Source organism: Eucyclogobius newberryi, unplaced genomic scaffold (assembly GCF_026437365.1).
Source record: "Eucyclogobius newberryi isolate DKJ021-1_F unplaced genomic scaffold, fEucNew1.0.hap1 SCAF_38, whole genome shotgun sequence".
NCBI classification, from domain to species: domain Eukaryota; kingdom Metazoa; phylum Chordata; class Actinopteri; order Gobiiformes; family Gobiidae; genus Eucyclogobius; species Eucyclogobius newberryi.
In genome coordinates this window covers 135890-153845 of record NW_027316034.1, presented here as the reverse complement: position 1 = coordinate 153845, position 17956 = coordinate 135890, and the positions used below count along the sequence as shown (strand labels likewise).

At 44.2% G+C, this 17956-nt stretch overlaps 1 protein-coding gene across 1 annotated transcript in view; it reads right to left on the bottom strand.

Moving 5' to 3' along the window:
* LOC140376661 (exocyst complex component 3-like) overlaps window positions 1-17381 on the bottom strand; it is a 480321-nt gene extending 462940 nt beyond the window's left edge. Inside the window, exons 1-5 of the mRNA XM_072462138.1 lie at window positions 17347-17381; window positions 16779-16987; window positions 16495-16609; window positions 15791-15913; window positions 15491-15660 (exon numbers count right to left, since the gene is read on the bottom strand). Of these exons, the coding sequence (XP_072318239.1) occupies window positions 15491-15660; window positions 15791-15913; window positions 16495-16609; window positions 16779-16987; window positions 17347-17370 (641 nt within the window). The 5' untranslated portion in view covers window positions 17371-17381. The remainder of the gene's footprint in view (window positions 1-15490; window positions 15661-15790; window positions 15914-16494; window positions 16610-16778; window positions 16988-17346) is intronic.
* Between the last annotated feature and the right edge of the window lie 575 nt (window positions 17382-17956).

Below are 17956 nucleotides of genomic sequence, written 5' to 3'. Positions count from 1 at the left end.
TGAGACTCTCCTTTAAGTTTTGCACCAACTGACACTCCTGTAGGTTCTGCACAAACTGAGACTCTCCTGTAAGTTCTGCACAAACTGAAACTCTCCCTAAGTTCTGCACAAACTGAGATTCTCCTGTAAGTTTTGCACAAATTTAGAATCCTGTAAGTTCTGCACCAACTGAGATCCTCCTGTAAGTTCTGCACAAACTGAGACTCTCCAATAAGTCCTGCACAAAATGAGATCCTGTAAGTTCTGCAAAAACTGAGACCCTCCTGTAAGTTCTGCACAAACTGAGACTCTCCTGTAAGTTCTGCACAAATTGAGACTCTCCTGTAAGGTCTGCACGGACTGAAACCCTCCTGTAAGTTCTGCACAAACTGAGACCCTCCTGTAAGTTCTGCACAAACTGAGACCCTCCTGTAAGTTCTGCACATACTGAGACCCTTCTCTAAGTTCTTCACAAACTGAGACCCTCCTGTAAGTTCTGCACAAACTGAGACCCTTCTGTAAGTTCTGAACAAACTGAGACTCTCCTGTAAGTTCTGTACAAACTGAGACCCTCCTGTAAGTTCTGCACAAACTGAGATTCTCCTGTAAATTCTGCACAAATTGAGAATCCTGTAAGTTCTGCACAAACTGAGACCCTCCTGTAAGTTCTGCACAAATTGATATTCTGTAAGTTCTGCACAAACTGAGACCCTCCTGTAAGTTCTGCACAAACTGAGACCCTCCTGTAAGTTCTGCACAAACTGAGACCCTCCTGTAAGTTCTGCACATACTGAGACCCTTCTCTAAGTTCTTCACAAACTGAGACCCTCCTGTAAGTTCTGCACAAACTTAGACTCTCCTGTAAGTTCTGCACAAACTGAGACTCTCCTGCAGGTTCTGCACAAACTGAGACTCTCCTGTACGTTCTGCACAATCTGAGAGTCCTTTAAGTTCTGCACAAACTGAGACTGTCCTGTAAGTTCTACACAAACTGAAACAATCCTGTAAGTTCTGCACAGACTGAAACTCTCCGGTAAGTTCAGCACAAACTAAGACTCTCCTGTAAGTTTTGCACAAACTGAGATCCTGCTGTAAGTTCTGTACAGACTGAGACCCTCCTGTAAGTTCTTCACAAACTGACACCCTCCTGTAAGTTCTGCACAAACTTAGACTCTCCTGTAAGTTTTGCACAAACTGAGACTATCCTGCAAGTTCTGCACAAACTGAGACTCTCTTGTAAGTTCTGCACAATCTGAGAGTCCTTTAAGTTCTGCACAAACTGAGACTCTCCAGTAAGTTCTGCACAAATTGAGACTGTCCTGTAAGTTCTACACAAACTGAAACAATCCTGTAAGTTCTGCACTGACTGAAACTCTCCGGTAAGTTCTGCACAAACTAAGACTCTCCTGTAAGTTTTGCAGAAATTGAGATCCTGTAAGTTCTGCATAAACTGAGACCCTCCTGTAAGTTCTGCACAAATTGATATTCTGTAAGTTCTGCACAAACAGAGACCCTCCTGTAAGTTCTGCACAAACTGACACTCCTGTAAGTTCTGCAAAAACTGAGACTCTCCTGTAAGTTCTGCAAAAACTGAAACGATCCTGTAAGTTCTGCACAGACTGAAACTCTCCGGTAAGTTCTGCACTAATTGAGACTCTCCTGTAAGTTCTGGACTGACTGAGACCCTCCTGTAAGTTCTTCACAAACTGAGACCTCCCTGTAAGTTCTGCACAAACTGAGACCCTTCTGTATATTCTGCACAAATTGAGAATCCTGTAAGTTCTGCACAAACTGAGACCCTCCTGTAAGTTCTGCACAAACTGAGACTCTCCTGCAGGTTCTGCACGAACTAAGACTCTCCTGAAAGTTCTGCACAAACTGAGACTCTCCTGTAAGTTCAACACAAACTTAGACTCTCCTGTAAGTTCTGCACAAACTGAGACTCTCCTGCAGGTTCTGCACAAACTGAGACCCTTCTGTAAATTCTGCACAAATTGAGAATCCTGTAAGTTCTGCACAAACTGAGACTCTCCTTTAAGTTTTGCACCAACTGACACTCCTGTAGGTTCTGCACAAACTGAGACTCTCCTGTAAGTTCTGCACAAACTGAAACTCTCCCTAAGTTCTGCAAAAACTGAGATTCTCCTATAAGTTCAGCACAAATTGAGATCCTGTAAGTTCTTCACAAACTGAGACTCTCCTGTAAGTTCTACACAAACTGAGACTCTCCTGTAAGTTCTGCACAAACTAAGACCCTCCTGTAAGTTCTGCACAAACTTAGACACTCCTGTAAGTTCGGCACAAACTGAAACGATCCTTTAAGTTCTGCACAGACTGAAACTCTCCTGTAAGTTTTGCACAAACTGAGACCCTCCTGTAAGTTCTGCATAAACTGAGAACCTCCTGTAAGTTCTGCACAAACTGAGACTCTCCTGTAAGTTCTGCACAAACTGAGAGTCCTTCAAGTTCTGCACAAACTGAGACTCTCCAGTAAGTTCTGCACAAATTGAGACTGTCCTGTAAGTTCTACAAAAACTGAGACCTTCCTGTAAGTTCTGCAATAACTGAGACTCTCCTGTAAGTTCTGCAAAAACTGGGACTCCTGTAAGTTCTGCACAAACTGAAACAATCCTGTAAGTTCTGCACGGACAGGAAACTCTCCGGTAAGTTCTGCTCTAATTGAGACTCTCCTGTAAGTTCTGCACAAACTTAGACTCTCCTGTAAGTTCTGCACAAACTGAGACTCTCCTGTAAGTTCTGCACAAACTGAGACTCTCCTGTAAGTTCTGCACAAACTTAGACTCTCCTGTAAGTTCTGCACAAACTGAGACTCTCCTGCAGGTTCTGCACAAACTGAGACTCTCCTGTAAGTTCTGCACAATCTGAGAGTCCTTTAAGTTCTGCACAAACTGAGACTCTCCAGTAAGTTCTGCACAAATTGAGACTGTCCTGTAAGTTCTACACAAACTGAAACAATCCTGTAAGTTCTGCACAGACTGAAACTCTCCGGTAAGTTCAGCACAAACTAAGACTCTCCTGTAAGTTTTGCACAAACTGAGATCCTGCTGTAAGTTCTGTACAGACTGAGACCCTCCTGTAAGTTCTTCACAAACTGACACCCTCCTGTAAGTTCTTCACAAACTGACACCCTCCTGTAAGTTCTGCACAAACTGACACCCTTCTGTAAATTCTGCACAAACTGAGACTCTCCTGTAAGTTCTGCACAATCTGAGAGTCCTTTAAGTTCTGCACAAACTGAGACTCTCCAGTAAGTTCTGCACAAATTGAGACTGTCCTGTAAGTTCTACACAAACTGAAACAATCCTGTAAGTTCTGCACTGACTGAAACTCTCCGGTAAGTTCTGCACAAACTAAGACTCTCCTGTAAGTTTTGCAGAAATTGAGATCCTGTAAGTTCTGCATAAACTGAGATCCTCCTGTAAGTTCTTCATAAACTGAAACCCTGCTTTAAGTTATTCAAAAACTGAGACCCTTCTGTAAATTCTGCACAAATTGAGAATCCTGTAAGTTCTGCACAAACTGAGACCCTCTTGTAAGTTCTGCACAAACTGAGACTCTCCTTTAAGTTTTGCACCAACTGACACTCCTGTAAGTTCTGCACAAACTGAGACTCTCCTGTAAGTTCTGCACAAACTTAGACTCTCCTGTAAGTTCTGCACAAACTGAGACTCTCCTGCAAGTTCTGCCTAAACTGAGAACCTCCTGTAAGTTCTGCCCAATCTGAGAGTCATTTAAGTTCTGCACAAACTGAGACTCTCCAGTAAATTCTTCTAAAATTGAGACTGTCCTGTAAGTTCTACACAAACCGAGACCTTCCTGTAAGTTCTGCACGAACTGAGACTCTCCTTTAAGTTTTGCACCAACTGACACTCCTGTAAGTTCTGCACAAACTGAGACTCTCCTGTAAGTTCTGCACAAACTTAGACTCTCCTGTAAGTTCTGCACAAACTGAGACTCTCCTGCAAGTTCTGCACAAACTGAGACTCTCCTGTAAGTTCTGTAAAATCTGAGAGTCCTTTAAGTTCTGCACAAACTGAGACTCTCCAGTAAGTTCTGCACAAATTGAGACTGTCCTGTAAGTTCTACACAAACTAAAACAATCCTGTAAGTTCTGCACAGACTGAAACTCTCCGGTTAGTTCTGCACAAACTAAGACTCTCCTGTAAGTATTAGACAAACTGAGATCCTCCTGTAAGTTCTGTACAGACTGAGACCCTCCTGTAAGTTTTGCAGAAATTGAGATCCTGTAAGTTCTGCACAAACTGAGACCCTCCTGTAAGTTCTGCACAAATTGATATTCTGTAAGTTCTGCACAAACTGAGACCCTCCTGTAAGTTCTGCACAAACTGACACTCATGTAAGTTCTGCAAAAACTGAGACTCTCCTGTAAGTTCTGCAAAAACTGAGACTCCTGTAAGTTCTGCCCAAACTGAAACGATCCTGTAAGTTCTGCACAGACTGAAACTCTCCGGTAAGTTCTGCACTAATTGAGACTCTCCTGTATGTTCTGGACAGACTGAGACCCTCCTGTAAGTTCTTCACAAACTGAGACCTCCCTGTAAGTTCTGCACAAACTGAGACCCTTCTGTAAATTCTGCACAAATTGAGAATCCTGTAAGTTCTGCACGAACTGAGACCCTCCTGTAAGTTCTGTACAAACTGAGATTCTCCTGTAAGTTTTGCACAAATTTAGAATCCTGTAAGTTCTGCACAAACTGAGATCCTCCTGTAAGTTCTGCACAAACTGAGACTCTCCAATAAGTCCTGCACAAAATGAGATCCTGTAAGTTCTGCAAAAACTGAGACCCTCCTGTAAGTTCTGCACAAACTGAGACTCTCCTGTAAGTTCTGCACAAATTGAGACTCTCCTGTAAGGTCTGCACGGACTGAAACCCTCCTGTAAGTTCTGCACAAACTGAGACCCTCCTGTAAGTTCTGCACAAACTGAGACCCTCCTGTAAGTTCTGCACATACTGAGACCCTTCTCTAAGTTCTTCACAAACTGAGACCCTCCTGTAAGTTCTGCACAAACTGAGACCCTTCTGTAAGTTCTGAACAAACTGAGACTCTCCTGTAAGTTCTGTACAAACTGAGACCCTCCTGTAAGTTCTGCACAAACTGAGATTCTCCTGTAAATTCTGCACAAATTGAGAATCCTGTAAGTTCTGCACAAACTGAGACCCTCCTGTAAGTTCTGCACAAATTGATATTCTGTAAGTTCTGCACAAACTGAGACCCTCCTGTAAGTTCTGCACAAACTGAGACCCTCCTGTAAGTTCTGCACAAACTGAGACCCTCCTGTAAGTTCTGCACATACTGAGACCCTTCTCTAAGTTCTTCACAAACTGAGACCCTCCTGTAAGTTCTGCACAAACTGAGACCCTTCTGTAAGTTCTGAACAAACTGAGACTCTCCTGTAAGTTCTGGACAGACTGAGACCCTCCTGTAAGTTCTGCACAAACTGAGACCCTTCTGTAAATTCTGCACAAATTGAGAATCCTGTAAGTTCTGCACGAACTGAGACCCTCCTGTAAGTTCTGTACAAACTGAGATTCTCCTGTAAGTTTTGCACAAATTTAGAATCCTGTAAGTTCTGCACAAACTGAGATCCTCCTGTAAGTTCTGCACAAACTGAGACTCTCCAATAAGTCCTGCACAAAATGAGATTCTGTAAGTTCTGCAAAAACTGAGACCCTCCTGTAAGTTCTGCACAAACTGAGACTCTCCTGTAAGTTCTGCACAAATTGAGACTCTCCTGTAAGGTCTGCACGGACTGAAACCCTCCTGTAAGTTCTGCACAAACTGAGACCCTCCTGTAAGTTCTGCACAAACTGAGACCCTCCTGTAAGTTCTGCACATACTGAGACCCTTCTCTAAGTTCTTCACAAACTGAGACTTTCATGCAAGTTCTGCACAAACTGAGAGTCCTTTAAGTTCTGCACAAACTGAGAATCCTTTAAGTTCTGCACGAACTGAGACTCTCCACTAAGTTCTGCACAAATTGAGACTGTCCTGTAAGTTCTACACAAACTGAGACCTTCCTGTAAGTTCTGCAAAAACTGAGACCCCTGTAAGTTCTGCACAAACTGAAACCATCCTGTAAGTTCTGCACAGACTGAAACCATCCTGTAAGTTCTGCACTAATTGAGACTCTCCTGCAAGTTCTGCACAGACTGAGACCCTCCTGTAAGTTCTTCATAAACTGAAACCCTGCTTTAAGTTCTGCACAAACTGAGACCCTTCTGTAAATTCTGCACAAATTGAGAATCCTGTAAGTTCTGCACAAACTGAGACCCTCTTGTAAGTTCTGCACAAACTGAGACTCTCCTTTAAGTTTTGCACCAACTGACACTCCTGTAAGTTCTGCACAAACTGAGACTCTCCTGTAAGTTCTGCACAAACTTAGACTCTCCTGTAAGTTCTGCACAAACTGAGACTCTCCTGCAAGTTCTGCCTAAACTGAGACTCTCCTGTAAGTTCTGCCCAATCTGAGAGTCATTTAAGTTCTGCACAAACTGAGACTCTTCAGTAAATTCTTCTAAAATTGAGACTGTCCTGTAAGTTCTACACAAACCGAGACCTTCCTGTAAGTTCTGCACGAACTGAGACTCTCCTTTAAGTTTTGCACCAACTGACACTCCTGTAAGTTCTGCACAAACTGAGACTCTCCTGTAAGTTCTGCACAAACTTAGACTCTCCTGTAAGTTCTGCACAAACTGAGACTCTCCTGCAAGTTCTGCACAAACTGAGACCCTCCTGTAAGTTCTGCAAAATCTGAGAGTCCTTTAAGTTCTGCACAAACTGAGACCCTCCAGTAAGTTCTGCACATATTGAGACTGTCCTGTAAGTTCTACACAAACTGAGACCTTCCTGTAAGTTCTGCAAAATCTGAGACTCCTGTAAGTTCTGCACAAACTGAAACCATCCCGTAAGTTCTGCACAGACTGAAACTCTCCGGTAAGTTCTGCACTAATTGAGACTCTCCTGTAAGTTTTGCACAGACTGAGACCCTCCTGTAAGTTCTTCATAAACTGAAACCCTGCTTTAAGTTCTGCACAAACTGAGACTCTTCTGTAAATTCTGCACAAATTGAGAATCCTTTAAGTTCTGCACAAACTGAGACCCTCCTGTAAGTTCTGCACAAACTGAGACTCTCCTTTAATTTTGCACCAACTGACACTCCCGTAAGTTCTGCACAAACTGAGACTCTCCTGCAAGTTCTGCACAAACTGAGACTCTCCAATACGTTCTGCACAAATTGAGACTGTCCTGTAAGTTCAACACAAACTGAGACCTTCCTGTAAGTTCTGCAAAAACTGAGACTCTCCTGTAAGTTCTGCACAAACTGAGACCCTTCCGTAAATTCTGCACAAATTGAGAATCCTTTAAGTTCTGCACAAACTGAGACCCTCCTGTAAGTTCTGCACAAACTTAGACTCTCCTTTAAGTTTTGCACCAACTGACACTCCCGTAAGTTCTGCACAAACTGAGACTCTCCTGTAAGTTCTGCACAAACTGAGACTCTCCTGCAAGTTCTGCACAAACTGAGACTCTCCTGTAAGTTCTGCACAATCTGAGAGTCCTTTAAGTTCTGCACAAACTGAGACTCTCCAGTAAGTTCTGCACAAATTGAGACTGTCCTGTCAGTTCTACACAAACTGAGACCTTCCTGTAAGTTCTGCAAAAACTGAGACTCTCCTGTAAGTTCTGCACAAACTGAAACGATCCTGTAAGTTCTGCACAGACTGAAACTCTCCGGTAAGTTCTGCACAAACTAAGACTCTCCTGTAAGTTTTAGACAAACTGAGATCCTCCTGTAAGTTCTGTACAGACTGAGACCCTCCTGTAAGTTTTGCAGAAATTGAGATCCTGTAAGTTCTGCACAAACTGAGACCCTCCTGTAAGTTCTGCACAAATTGATATTCTGTAATTTCTGCACAAACTGAGACACTCCTGTAAGTTCTGCACAAACTGACACTCATGTAAGTTCTGCAAAAACTGAGACTCTCCTGTAAGTTCTGCAAAAACTGAGAGTCCTGTAAGTTCTGGACAGACTGAGACCCTCCTGTAAGTTCTTCACAAACTGAGACCTTCCTGTAAGTTCTGCACAAACTGAGACCCTTCTTTAAATTTTGCACAAATTTAGAATCCTGTAAGTTCTGCACGAACTGAGACCCTCCTGTAAGTTCTGTACAAACTGAGATTCTCCTGTAAGTTCTGCACAAATTTAGAATCCTGTAAGTTCTGCACAAACTGAGATCCTCCTGTAAGTTCTGCACAAACTGAGATCCTCCTGTAAGTTCTGCACAAACTGAGACTCTCCAATAAGTCCTGCACAAATTGAGATCCTGTAAGTTCTGCAAAAACTGAGACCCTCCTGTAAGTTCTGCACAAACTGAGACTCTCCTGTAAGTTCTGCACAAATTGAGACTCTCCTGTAAGGAATGCACGGACTGAAACCCTCCTGTAAGTTCTGCACAAACTGCGACCCTCCTGTAAGTTGTGCACAAACTGAGACCCTTCTCTAAGTTTTTCACAAACTGAGACCCTCCTGTAAGTTCTGCACAAACTGAGACCCTTCTGTAAGTTCTGAACAAACTGAGACTCTCCTGTAAGTTCTGCACAAACTGAGACCCTCCTGTAAGTTCTGCACAAACTGAGATTCTCCTGTAAATTCTGCACAAATTGAGAATCCTGTAAGTTCTGCACAAACTGAGACTCTCCTGTAATTTCTGCACAAACTGAGACTCTCCTTTAAGTTTTGCACAAACTGAGACTTTCCTGCAAGTTCTGCACAAACTGAGAGTCCTTTAAGTTCTGCACAAACTGAGAGTCCTTTAAGTTCTGCACAAACTGAGACTCTTCAGTAAGTTCTGCACATATTGAGACTGTCCTGTAAGTTCTACACAAACTGAGACCTTCCTGTAAGTTCTGCACAAACTGAAACCATCCTGTAAGTTCTGCACAGACTGAAACTCTCCGGTAAGTTCTGCACTAATTGAGACTCTCAGGTAAGTTCTGCACAGACTGAGACCCTCCTGTAAGTTCTTCATAAACTGAAACAATGCTTTAAGTTCTGCACAAACTGAGACCCTCCTGTAAGTTCTGCACAAACTGAGACTCTCCTTTAAGATTTGCACCAACTGACACTCCGGTAAGTTCTGCACAAACTGAGACTCTCCTGCAAGTTCTGCACAAACTGAGACTCTCCTGTAAGTTCTGCACAATCTGAGAGTCCTTTAAGTTCTGCACAAACTGAGACTCTCCAGTACGTTCTGCACAAATTGAGACTGTCCTGTAAGTTCTACACAAACTGAGACCTTCCTGTAAGTTCTGCAAAAACTGAGACTCTCCTGTAAGTTATGCACAAACTGAAACGATCCTGTAAGTTCTGCATAGACTGAAACTCTCCGGTAAGTTCTGCACAAACTGAGACCCTTCTGTAAATTCTGCACAAATTGAGAATCCTTTAAGTTCTGCACAAACTGAGACCCTCCTGTAAGTTCTGCACAAACTGAGACTCTCCTTTAAGTTTTGCACCAACTGACACTCCCGTAAGTTCTGCACAAACTGAGACTCTCCTGTAAGTTCTGCACAAACTGAGACTCTCCTGCAAGTTCTGCACAAACTGAGACTCTCCTGTAAGTTCTGCACAATCTGAGAGTCCTTTAAGTTCTGCACAAACTGAGACTCTCCAGTAAGTTCTGCACAAATTGAGACTGTCCTGTAAGTTCTACACAAACTGAGACCTTCCTGTAAGTTCTGCAAAAACTGAGACTCTCCTGTAAGTTCTGCACAAACTGAAACGATCCTGTAAGTTCTGCACAGACTGAAACTCTCCGGTAAGTTCTGCACAAACTGAGATTCTCCTGTAAGTTCAGCACAAATTGAGATCCTGTAAGTTCTGCACAAACTGAAACGATCCTGTAAGTTCTGCACAAACTGAAACTCTCCTGTAAGTTCTGCACAAACTGAGACTCTCCTGCAAGTTCTGCACAAACTGAGACTCTCCTGTAAGTTCTGCACAATCTGAGAGTCCTTTAAAATCTGCACAAACTGAGACTCTCCAGTAAGTTCTAAACAAATTAAGACTGTCCTGTAAGTTCTAAAAAAACTGAGACCTTCCTGTAAGTTCTGCAAAAACTGAGACTCTCCTGTAAGTTCTGCAAAAACAGAGACTCCTGTAAGTTCTGCAAAAAATGAAACGATCCTGTAAGTTCTGCACAAACTAAGACTCTCCTGTAAGTTCTGCACTAACTGAGATCCTCCTGTAAGTTCTGTACAGACTGAGACCCTCCGGTAAGTTTTGCAGAAATTGAGATCCTGTAAGTTCTGCACAAATTGAGACCCTCCTGTAAGTTTTACACGAACTGAGATTCTCCTGTAAGTTCAGCACAAATTGAGATCCTGTAAGTTCTTCACAAACTGAGACTCACCTGTAAGTTCTACACTAACTGAGACCCTCATGTAAGTTCTGCACAAACTGAGACCCTCCTGTAAGTTCTGCACAAACTGAGACTCTCCTGTAAGTTTTGCACAAACTGAAACGATCTTTTAAGTTCCGAACAGACTGAAACTCTCCTGTAAGTTTTGCACAAACTGAGATTCTCCTGTAAGTTCAGCACAAATTGAGATCCTGTAAGTTCTTCACAAACTGAGAGTCTCCTGTAAGTTCTGCACAAACTGAGACCCTCCTGTAAGTTCTGCACAAACTGAAACGATCCTTTAAGTTCCGCACAAATTGAGATCCTGTAAGTTCTTCACAAACTGAGACTCTCCTGTAAGTTCTACACAAACTGAGACCCTCCTGTAAGTTCTGCACAAACTTAAACGATCCTGTAAGTTCAGCACAAATTGAGATCCTGTAAGTTCTTCACAAACTGAGACTCTCCTGTAAGTTCTACACAAACTGAGACCCTCCTGTAAGTTCTGCACAAACTTAGACTCTCCTGTAAGTTCTGCACAAACTGAGACCCTTCTGTAAGTTCTGAGCAAACTGAGACCCTCCTGTAAGTTCTGCAAAAACTGACACCCTCCTATAAGTTCTGCACAAACTTAAACTCTCCTGTAAGTTCTGCACAAACTTAGACTCTCCTGTAAGTTCTGCACAAACTGAGACTCTCCTGCAAGTTCTGCACAAACTGAGAGTCCTTTAAGTTCTGCACAAACTGAGACTCTCCAGTAAGTTCTGGACAAATTGAGACTGTCCTGTAAGTTCTACACAAACTGAGACCTTCCTGTAAGTTCTGCATGAACTGAGACTCCTGTAAGTTCTGCCCAAACTGAAACGATCCTGTAAGTTCTGCACAGACTGAAACTCACCGGTAAGTTCTACACTAATTGAGACTCTCCTGTAAGTTCTGCACAGACTGAGACCCTCCTGTAAGTTCTTCACAAACTGAGATCTCCCTGTAAGTTCTGCACAAACTGAGACCCTTCTGTAAATTCTGCACAAATTGAGAATCCTGTAAGTTCTGCACAAACTGAGACCCTCCCGTAAGTTCTGCACAAACTGAGACTCCCCTGTAAGTTCTGCACAAACTGACTCTCCTGCAAGTTCTGCACAAACTGAGACTCTCCTGTAAGTTCTGCACAATCTGAGAGTCCTTTAAGTTCTGCACAAACTGAGACTTTCAAGTAAGTTCTGCACAAATTGAGACTGTCCTGTAAGTTCTACACAAACTGAGACCTTCCTGTAAGTTGTCGGTGTAATCCCTCATTCGTCCAGGCGTGTTCCATAGTAGAAAAAGCTTCAGTTGTAGTCATCTGGACTCAGTTTGAAAAAAAAAACTTACTTCCTGTAAGTTCTTTAAAAACTGAAACTATCCTGTAAGTTCTGCACAAACTGAAAATCTCCGGTAAGTTCTGCACAAACTAAGACTCTCCTGTAAGTTTTGCACAAACTGAGATACTCCTGTAAGTTCTGTACAGACTGAGACTCTCCTGTAAGTTTTGCAGAAATTGAGAATCCTGTAAGTTCTGCACAAACTGAGACCCTCCTGTAAGTTTTGCATAAACTGAGATTCTCCTGTAAGTTCAGCACAAATTGAGATCCTGTAAGTTCTTCACAAACTGAGACTCTCCTGTAAGTTCTACACAAACTGAGACCCTCATGTAAGTTCTGCACAAACTGAGACTCTCCTGTAAGTTCTGCACAAACTGAAACGATCCTTTAAGTTCCGCACATACTGAAACTCTCCTGTAAGTTTTGCACAAACTGAAATTCTCCTGTAAGTTCAGCACAAATTGAGATCCTGTAAGTTCTTCACAAACTGAGACTCTCCTGTAAGTTCTACACAAACTGAGACCCTCCTGTAAGTTCTGCACAAACTGAGACCCTCCTGTAAGTTCTGCACAAACTGAAACGATCCATTAAGTTCCGCACAGACTGAAACCCTCCTGTAAGTTTTGCACAAACTGAGATTCTCCTGTAAGTTCAGCACAAATTGAGATCCTGTAAGTTCTTCACAAACTGAGACTCTCCTGTAAGTTCTACACAAACTGAGACCCTCCTGTAAGTTATGCACAAACTGAGACCGTCCTGTAAGTTCCGCACAATCTGAGACTCTCCTGTAAGTTCTGCACAAACTGAGACTCTCCTGTAAGTTCTACACAAACTGAGACCCACCTGTAAGTTCTGCACAAACTGAGACCCTCCTGTAAGTTCCGCACAAACTGAGACTCTCCTGTAAGTTCTGCACAAACTGAAACGATCCTTTAAGTTCTGCACAGACTGAGACCCTCCTGTAAGTTCTGCACAAACTGAGACTCTCCTTTAAGTTTTGCACCAACTGACACTCCCGTAAGTTCTGCACAAACTGAGACCCTCCTGTAAGTTCTGCACAAACTGAGACCCTCCTGTAAGTTCCGCACAAACTGAGACTCTCCTGTAAGTTCTGCACAAACTGAGACCCTCCTGTAAGTTCTGCACAAACTGAGACCCTCCTGTAAGTTCCGCACAAACTGAGACTCTCCTATAAGTTCTGCACAAACTGAAACGATCCTTTAAGTTCTGCACAGACTGAGACCCTCCTGTAAGTTCTGCATAAACTGAGAACCTCCTGTAAGTTCTGCACAAACTGAGACTCTCCTGTAAGTTCTGCACAAACTTAGACTCTCCTGGAAGTTCTGCACAAACTGAGATTCTCCTGTAAGTTCTGCACAAATTGAGATCCTGTAAGTTTTGCACAAACTGAGACCCTCCTTTAAGTTCTGCACAAACTGAGACTCTCCTGTAAGTTCTGCACAAATTGAGACCGTCCTGTAAGTTCTACACAAACTGAGACCCTCCTGTAAGTTCTGCACAAACTGAGATTCTCCTGTAAGTTCTGCACAAATTGAGACTCCTGTAAGTACTGCACAAACTAAAACGATTCTGTAAGTTCTGCACAGACTGAAACTCTCGGGTAAGTTTTGCACAAACTGAGACCCTTCTGTAAATTCTGCACAAACTTAGACCCTCCTGTAAGTTCTGCATAAACTGAGACCCCCCTTTAAGTTCTGCACAAACTGAGACCCTCCTGTAAGTTCTGCACAGGGTTAGGGTTAGGGCTAGAGTTTGAGGAAATGTTTTATACAGGAAATGGTCAGTCTAAAATAATTCTATTCAGAGATGATCACATTTAAACAGATGTTAACCCAAACCTAAGCCTGACCCTGACCCTTACCCTAACCCTAACCCTAACCCTAACCCTAACCCTAACCCTGACCCTGACCCTAACCCTTACCCTGACCTTAACCCTAAGCCTGACACTAACCCTGACCCTAACCTGACCCTAATCCTAACCCACTAACCCTAACCCTAACCCTGACCCTGACCCTAACCCTAACCCTGACCCTGACCCTGACCTTTACCGTAACCCTGATCCTAACTGTGACCCTGACCCCAACCCTAACCCTGACCCTGACCCTGTCTGCGCTGAGACCAAAACCGTGTGTGACAAAGAAGATCCTCTGAATTTGTAAATGCATCAGAATTGAGAGAAAACTCCTTCTTCACCCGGAGCACATGAGCAAGGCACGTTTTTGTGTCGCACAATTAATACACAAGGCAAAGTGCTTCACAACAGGAACAAAGATCATTACAATCACACAACAGAAATCACAAAACCCTCATTTCTATTCATTCAATTTAACAATTTTGCTGACATGAATCATACATTATGTCCGTGCTTAGTGATGGACCAAACTGCAGACACTCTTTCCCATATTTACCCATGTTTAGTCCTGACTCTGGCACCAGCAGGAGGCCGCTCCATGTTTAGTCCTGACTCTGGCACCAGCAGGAGGCCGCTCCATGTTTAGTCCTGACTCTAGCACCAGCAGGAGGCCGCTCCATGTTTAGTCCTGACTCTGGCACCAGCAGGAGGCCGCTCCATGTTTAGTCCTGACTCTGGCACCAGCAGGAGGCCGGTCCATGTTTAGTCCTGACTCTGGCACCAGCAGGAGGCCGCTCCATGTTTAGTCCTGACTCTGGCACCAGCAGGAGGCCGGTCCATGTTTAGTCCTGACTCCGGCACCAGCAGGAGGCCGGTCCATGTTTAGTCCTGACTCCGGCACCAGCAGGAGGCCGGTCCATGTTTAGTCCTGACTCTGGCACCAGCAGGAGACCGGTCCATGTTTAGTCCTGACTCTGGCACCAGCAGGAGGCCGGCCCCTGAGGTCCTCAGAGTCCGAGATGTACTTTTGTGCTTGGCCATAGAGAGACTTATACACAAGCAGAGCTGCTTTAAAGTCTCTTCTCTGAGCCACAGGGGGAAGTGCAGAGACCTGAGAACAGGACTAATGTGATGGTACGTCCTGGTTCTAGTCAGGACCCGAGCAGCAGCGCGGGGTTTCTGTGGGGCAAAGACGATGATTTCATTGTTTTGCATCCACACACTGATCTGGTGGTCTCAAGAGTCTCTAAAAGCACAGTAGGAGGTAGAGCCTTCTGGTGGTCCCAAGAGTCTCTAAAAGCACAGTAGGAGGTAGAGCTCCTGTGTTATGTAATCAGCTCCCGACCCATGTTAAATATGCTGACACAGTCTCTTCATTTAAGTCCAGGCTTAAAACGTTCCTCTTTGAAATGACTTATGGTCAGACCAGTTAGGAACAGAAATATAAAGCTACAGTTTCAGCTCCGCTGCCCTAGGAGCAACTCTGGGGGAAGTATGAGCTCTTTCCTCTGATAAACACTTATTCTATCAAACTATATTTCATATTTAATTTCACTTGCAATCTGTTCACATCGATGACCTGTGGACACAGATGCTCCACGAGTCCCTGGACTCATGTACAACAAAGGACTCGACGGACACTGGTTTGAACATTAAACGATCACATTCTGACTGAATTTAGAAATGGACACATTTTACAGACTTTGGATCCAGTGGGACCGCGTGCCGTGTTTCTTTAAATGTTTTGTGCTACTTGTGTTCTTTTCTTTCAGCCCATTCTGTTACAAACGAAACAACCCCCAAAAACCCTGACTGAAACTACAGTGACTCACCTGCTGAGGAAACCTGGGAGCTCAGAAAAGATCTGACTCTGGTCCGGTCTCTGGTCCGGTCTCTGGTCCGGTCTCTGGTCCGGTCTCTGGTCCGGTGTCTGGTCCGATGTCTGGTCCGGTCTCTGGTCCGGGCTCAAGCATTTCAATTCTTGAAGTGCTCCGTCTATTACCTGAAACAATTCCAAGGATCAGTCTAAATACAGTTTAGTATAAAATATCAGTTTATATTCAGTATATATTATAAGTATATATTATAAGTATATATCATGATCTAATAGTGTTGAAGTCTTTTTAGCCGACCTGGATCACGTCCAGGGCCAGAGGACTGAAGCAGAAGCCGTCAATCATCTCAGACCCAGAACCAGATCTCCAGGACTTTTCCTCCTTCAGAAGAATGTTGTTCAACCAGAAATGCACCCGACTCTGAGAACACAGATGTAAACCTGTTCAGATCCTCCTTAAACCTGTTCAGATCCTCCTTAAACCTGTTCAGATCCTCCTTAAACCTGTTCAGATCCTCTTTAAACCTGTCCAGATCCTCCTTAAACCTTTCCAGATCCTCCTTAAACCTGTTCAGATCCTCCTTAAACCTGTTCAGATCCTCCTTAAACCTGTTCAGATCCTCCTTAAACCTGTTCAGATCCTCCTTAAACCTGTCCAGATCATCCTTAAACCTGTTCAGATCCTCCTTAAACCTGTCCAGATCCTCCTTATACCTGTCCAGATCCTCCTTAAACCTTTCCAGATCCCTCTCTAAGCTGGTTGAGATCCTCCTTAAACCTGTCCAGATCCCTCTCTAAGCTGGTTGAGATCCTCCTTAAACCTGTCCAGATCCCTCTCTAAGCTGGTTGAGATCCTCCCTTAAACCTCTCCAGATCCCTCTCTAAGCTGGTTGAGATCCTCCTTAAACCTGTCCAGATCCCTCTCTAAGCTGGTTGAGATCCTCCTTAAACCTGTCCAGATCCCTCTCTAAACTGGTTGAGATCCCTGTAGACCAATCTTACCTGGATGGAGTCCCGGTGCTGGCCCTGGATCTTCTTGAGAACCACAGGACTCAGTAAAGGTCCCAGGTCCTCACTCTTCAGTCGGTCTTTGAGCTCAGCATGAAGCAGAACTTCACTGTTTGGGTCAAGAATGATTACAATATTCTAAAATAAATATTAATGAAATTAATAAATCTGAAAGAATCTAAAATGGAAGAGAATTGTTTTCACACCAAAAAAATGCTCGTAATGATGATGAGAAAATTATCTAATGTCTTTAGTGTAGAAACCCCGCCCACTCTCACCGTTGGTAGCTGTGATTGGTCCAGAGGAGCAAATAGGCACGGTCACTGTCCAATGAGACGTCTGCAAGCTCCTGGAGGCGGAGTCTGAAGCTGTTGTGGTAAAGTTTCAGGAAGTGGTTCAAAATGTCCAAGTGATCTGTATAAGACTGGACTACGGACCGGGACAGGAACAACAGGTCCCTGAGGATAACCCGGCCAAGTCTGAGGACCTGAGGGTCAGAGGAGGACCTGAGGGTCAGAGGAGGACCTGAGGGTCAGAGGAGGACCTGAGGGTCAGAGGAAGACCTGAGGGTCAGAGGAGGACCTGAGGGTAAAAGGAGGACCTGAGGGTCAGAGGAAGACCTGAGGGTCAAAGGAAGACCTGAGGGTCAGAGGAGGACCTGAGGGTCAGAGGAAGACCTGAGGGTCAAAGGAAGACCTGAGGGTCAAAGGAAGACCTGAGGGTCAGAGGAGGACCTGAGGGTCAGCGGAAGACCTGAGGGTCAGAGGAGGACCTGAGGGTCAGAGGAAGACCTGAGGGTCAGAGGAGGACCTGAGGGTCAGAGGAGGACCTGAACAGTGAACTCACCTCTTGTTTAACAGAAGAGGACATCCTGGTTTGGTTCTGGTTTGGCTCCTGGTCTGGACTCTGAGGGTCTGGACTCTGAAGGTCTGGACTCTGAGGGTCTGGACTCTGAGGGTCTGGACTCTGAGGGTCTGGACTCTGAAGGTCTGGACTCTGAAGGTCTGGATTCTGAGGGTCTGGACTCTGAAGGTCTGGACTCTGAGGGTCTGGACTCTGAGGGTCTGGACTCTGAGGGTCTGGACTCTGAAGGTCTGGACTCTGAAGGTCTTTCTCAGGTCTCAATCTGGACTGGACCATCTTCTCCAGGAGTTTGTTGTGGTTCTGTAAAGTCCGGCTCGGTCTTCAAACTGGGGCCAGGTCCAGAGGAAAGTCCAGCCAGCGTCGGTCCAGAACCTCCTGGTCCAGGATCAGATCCACAGCGGCTCGGAGCAGCTCTGGAAGAAAGAAACAAAATCACAGCATATTTAAATTAAATTAAAATAAATACAAATTTAATACATGAAATAAACGGTCCAAAGTCCAAATTTGTCCATTTCCAAATTCAGTCATTGAAAATGAAAAACTTTTCCATTTGCCTGATGTCTGTTCCTCTCTCAGTCCTGGATCGTTGGTG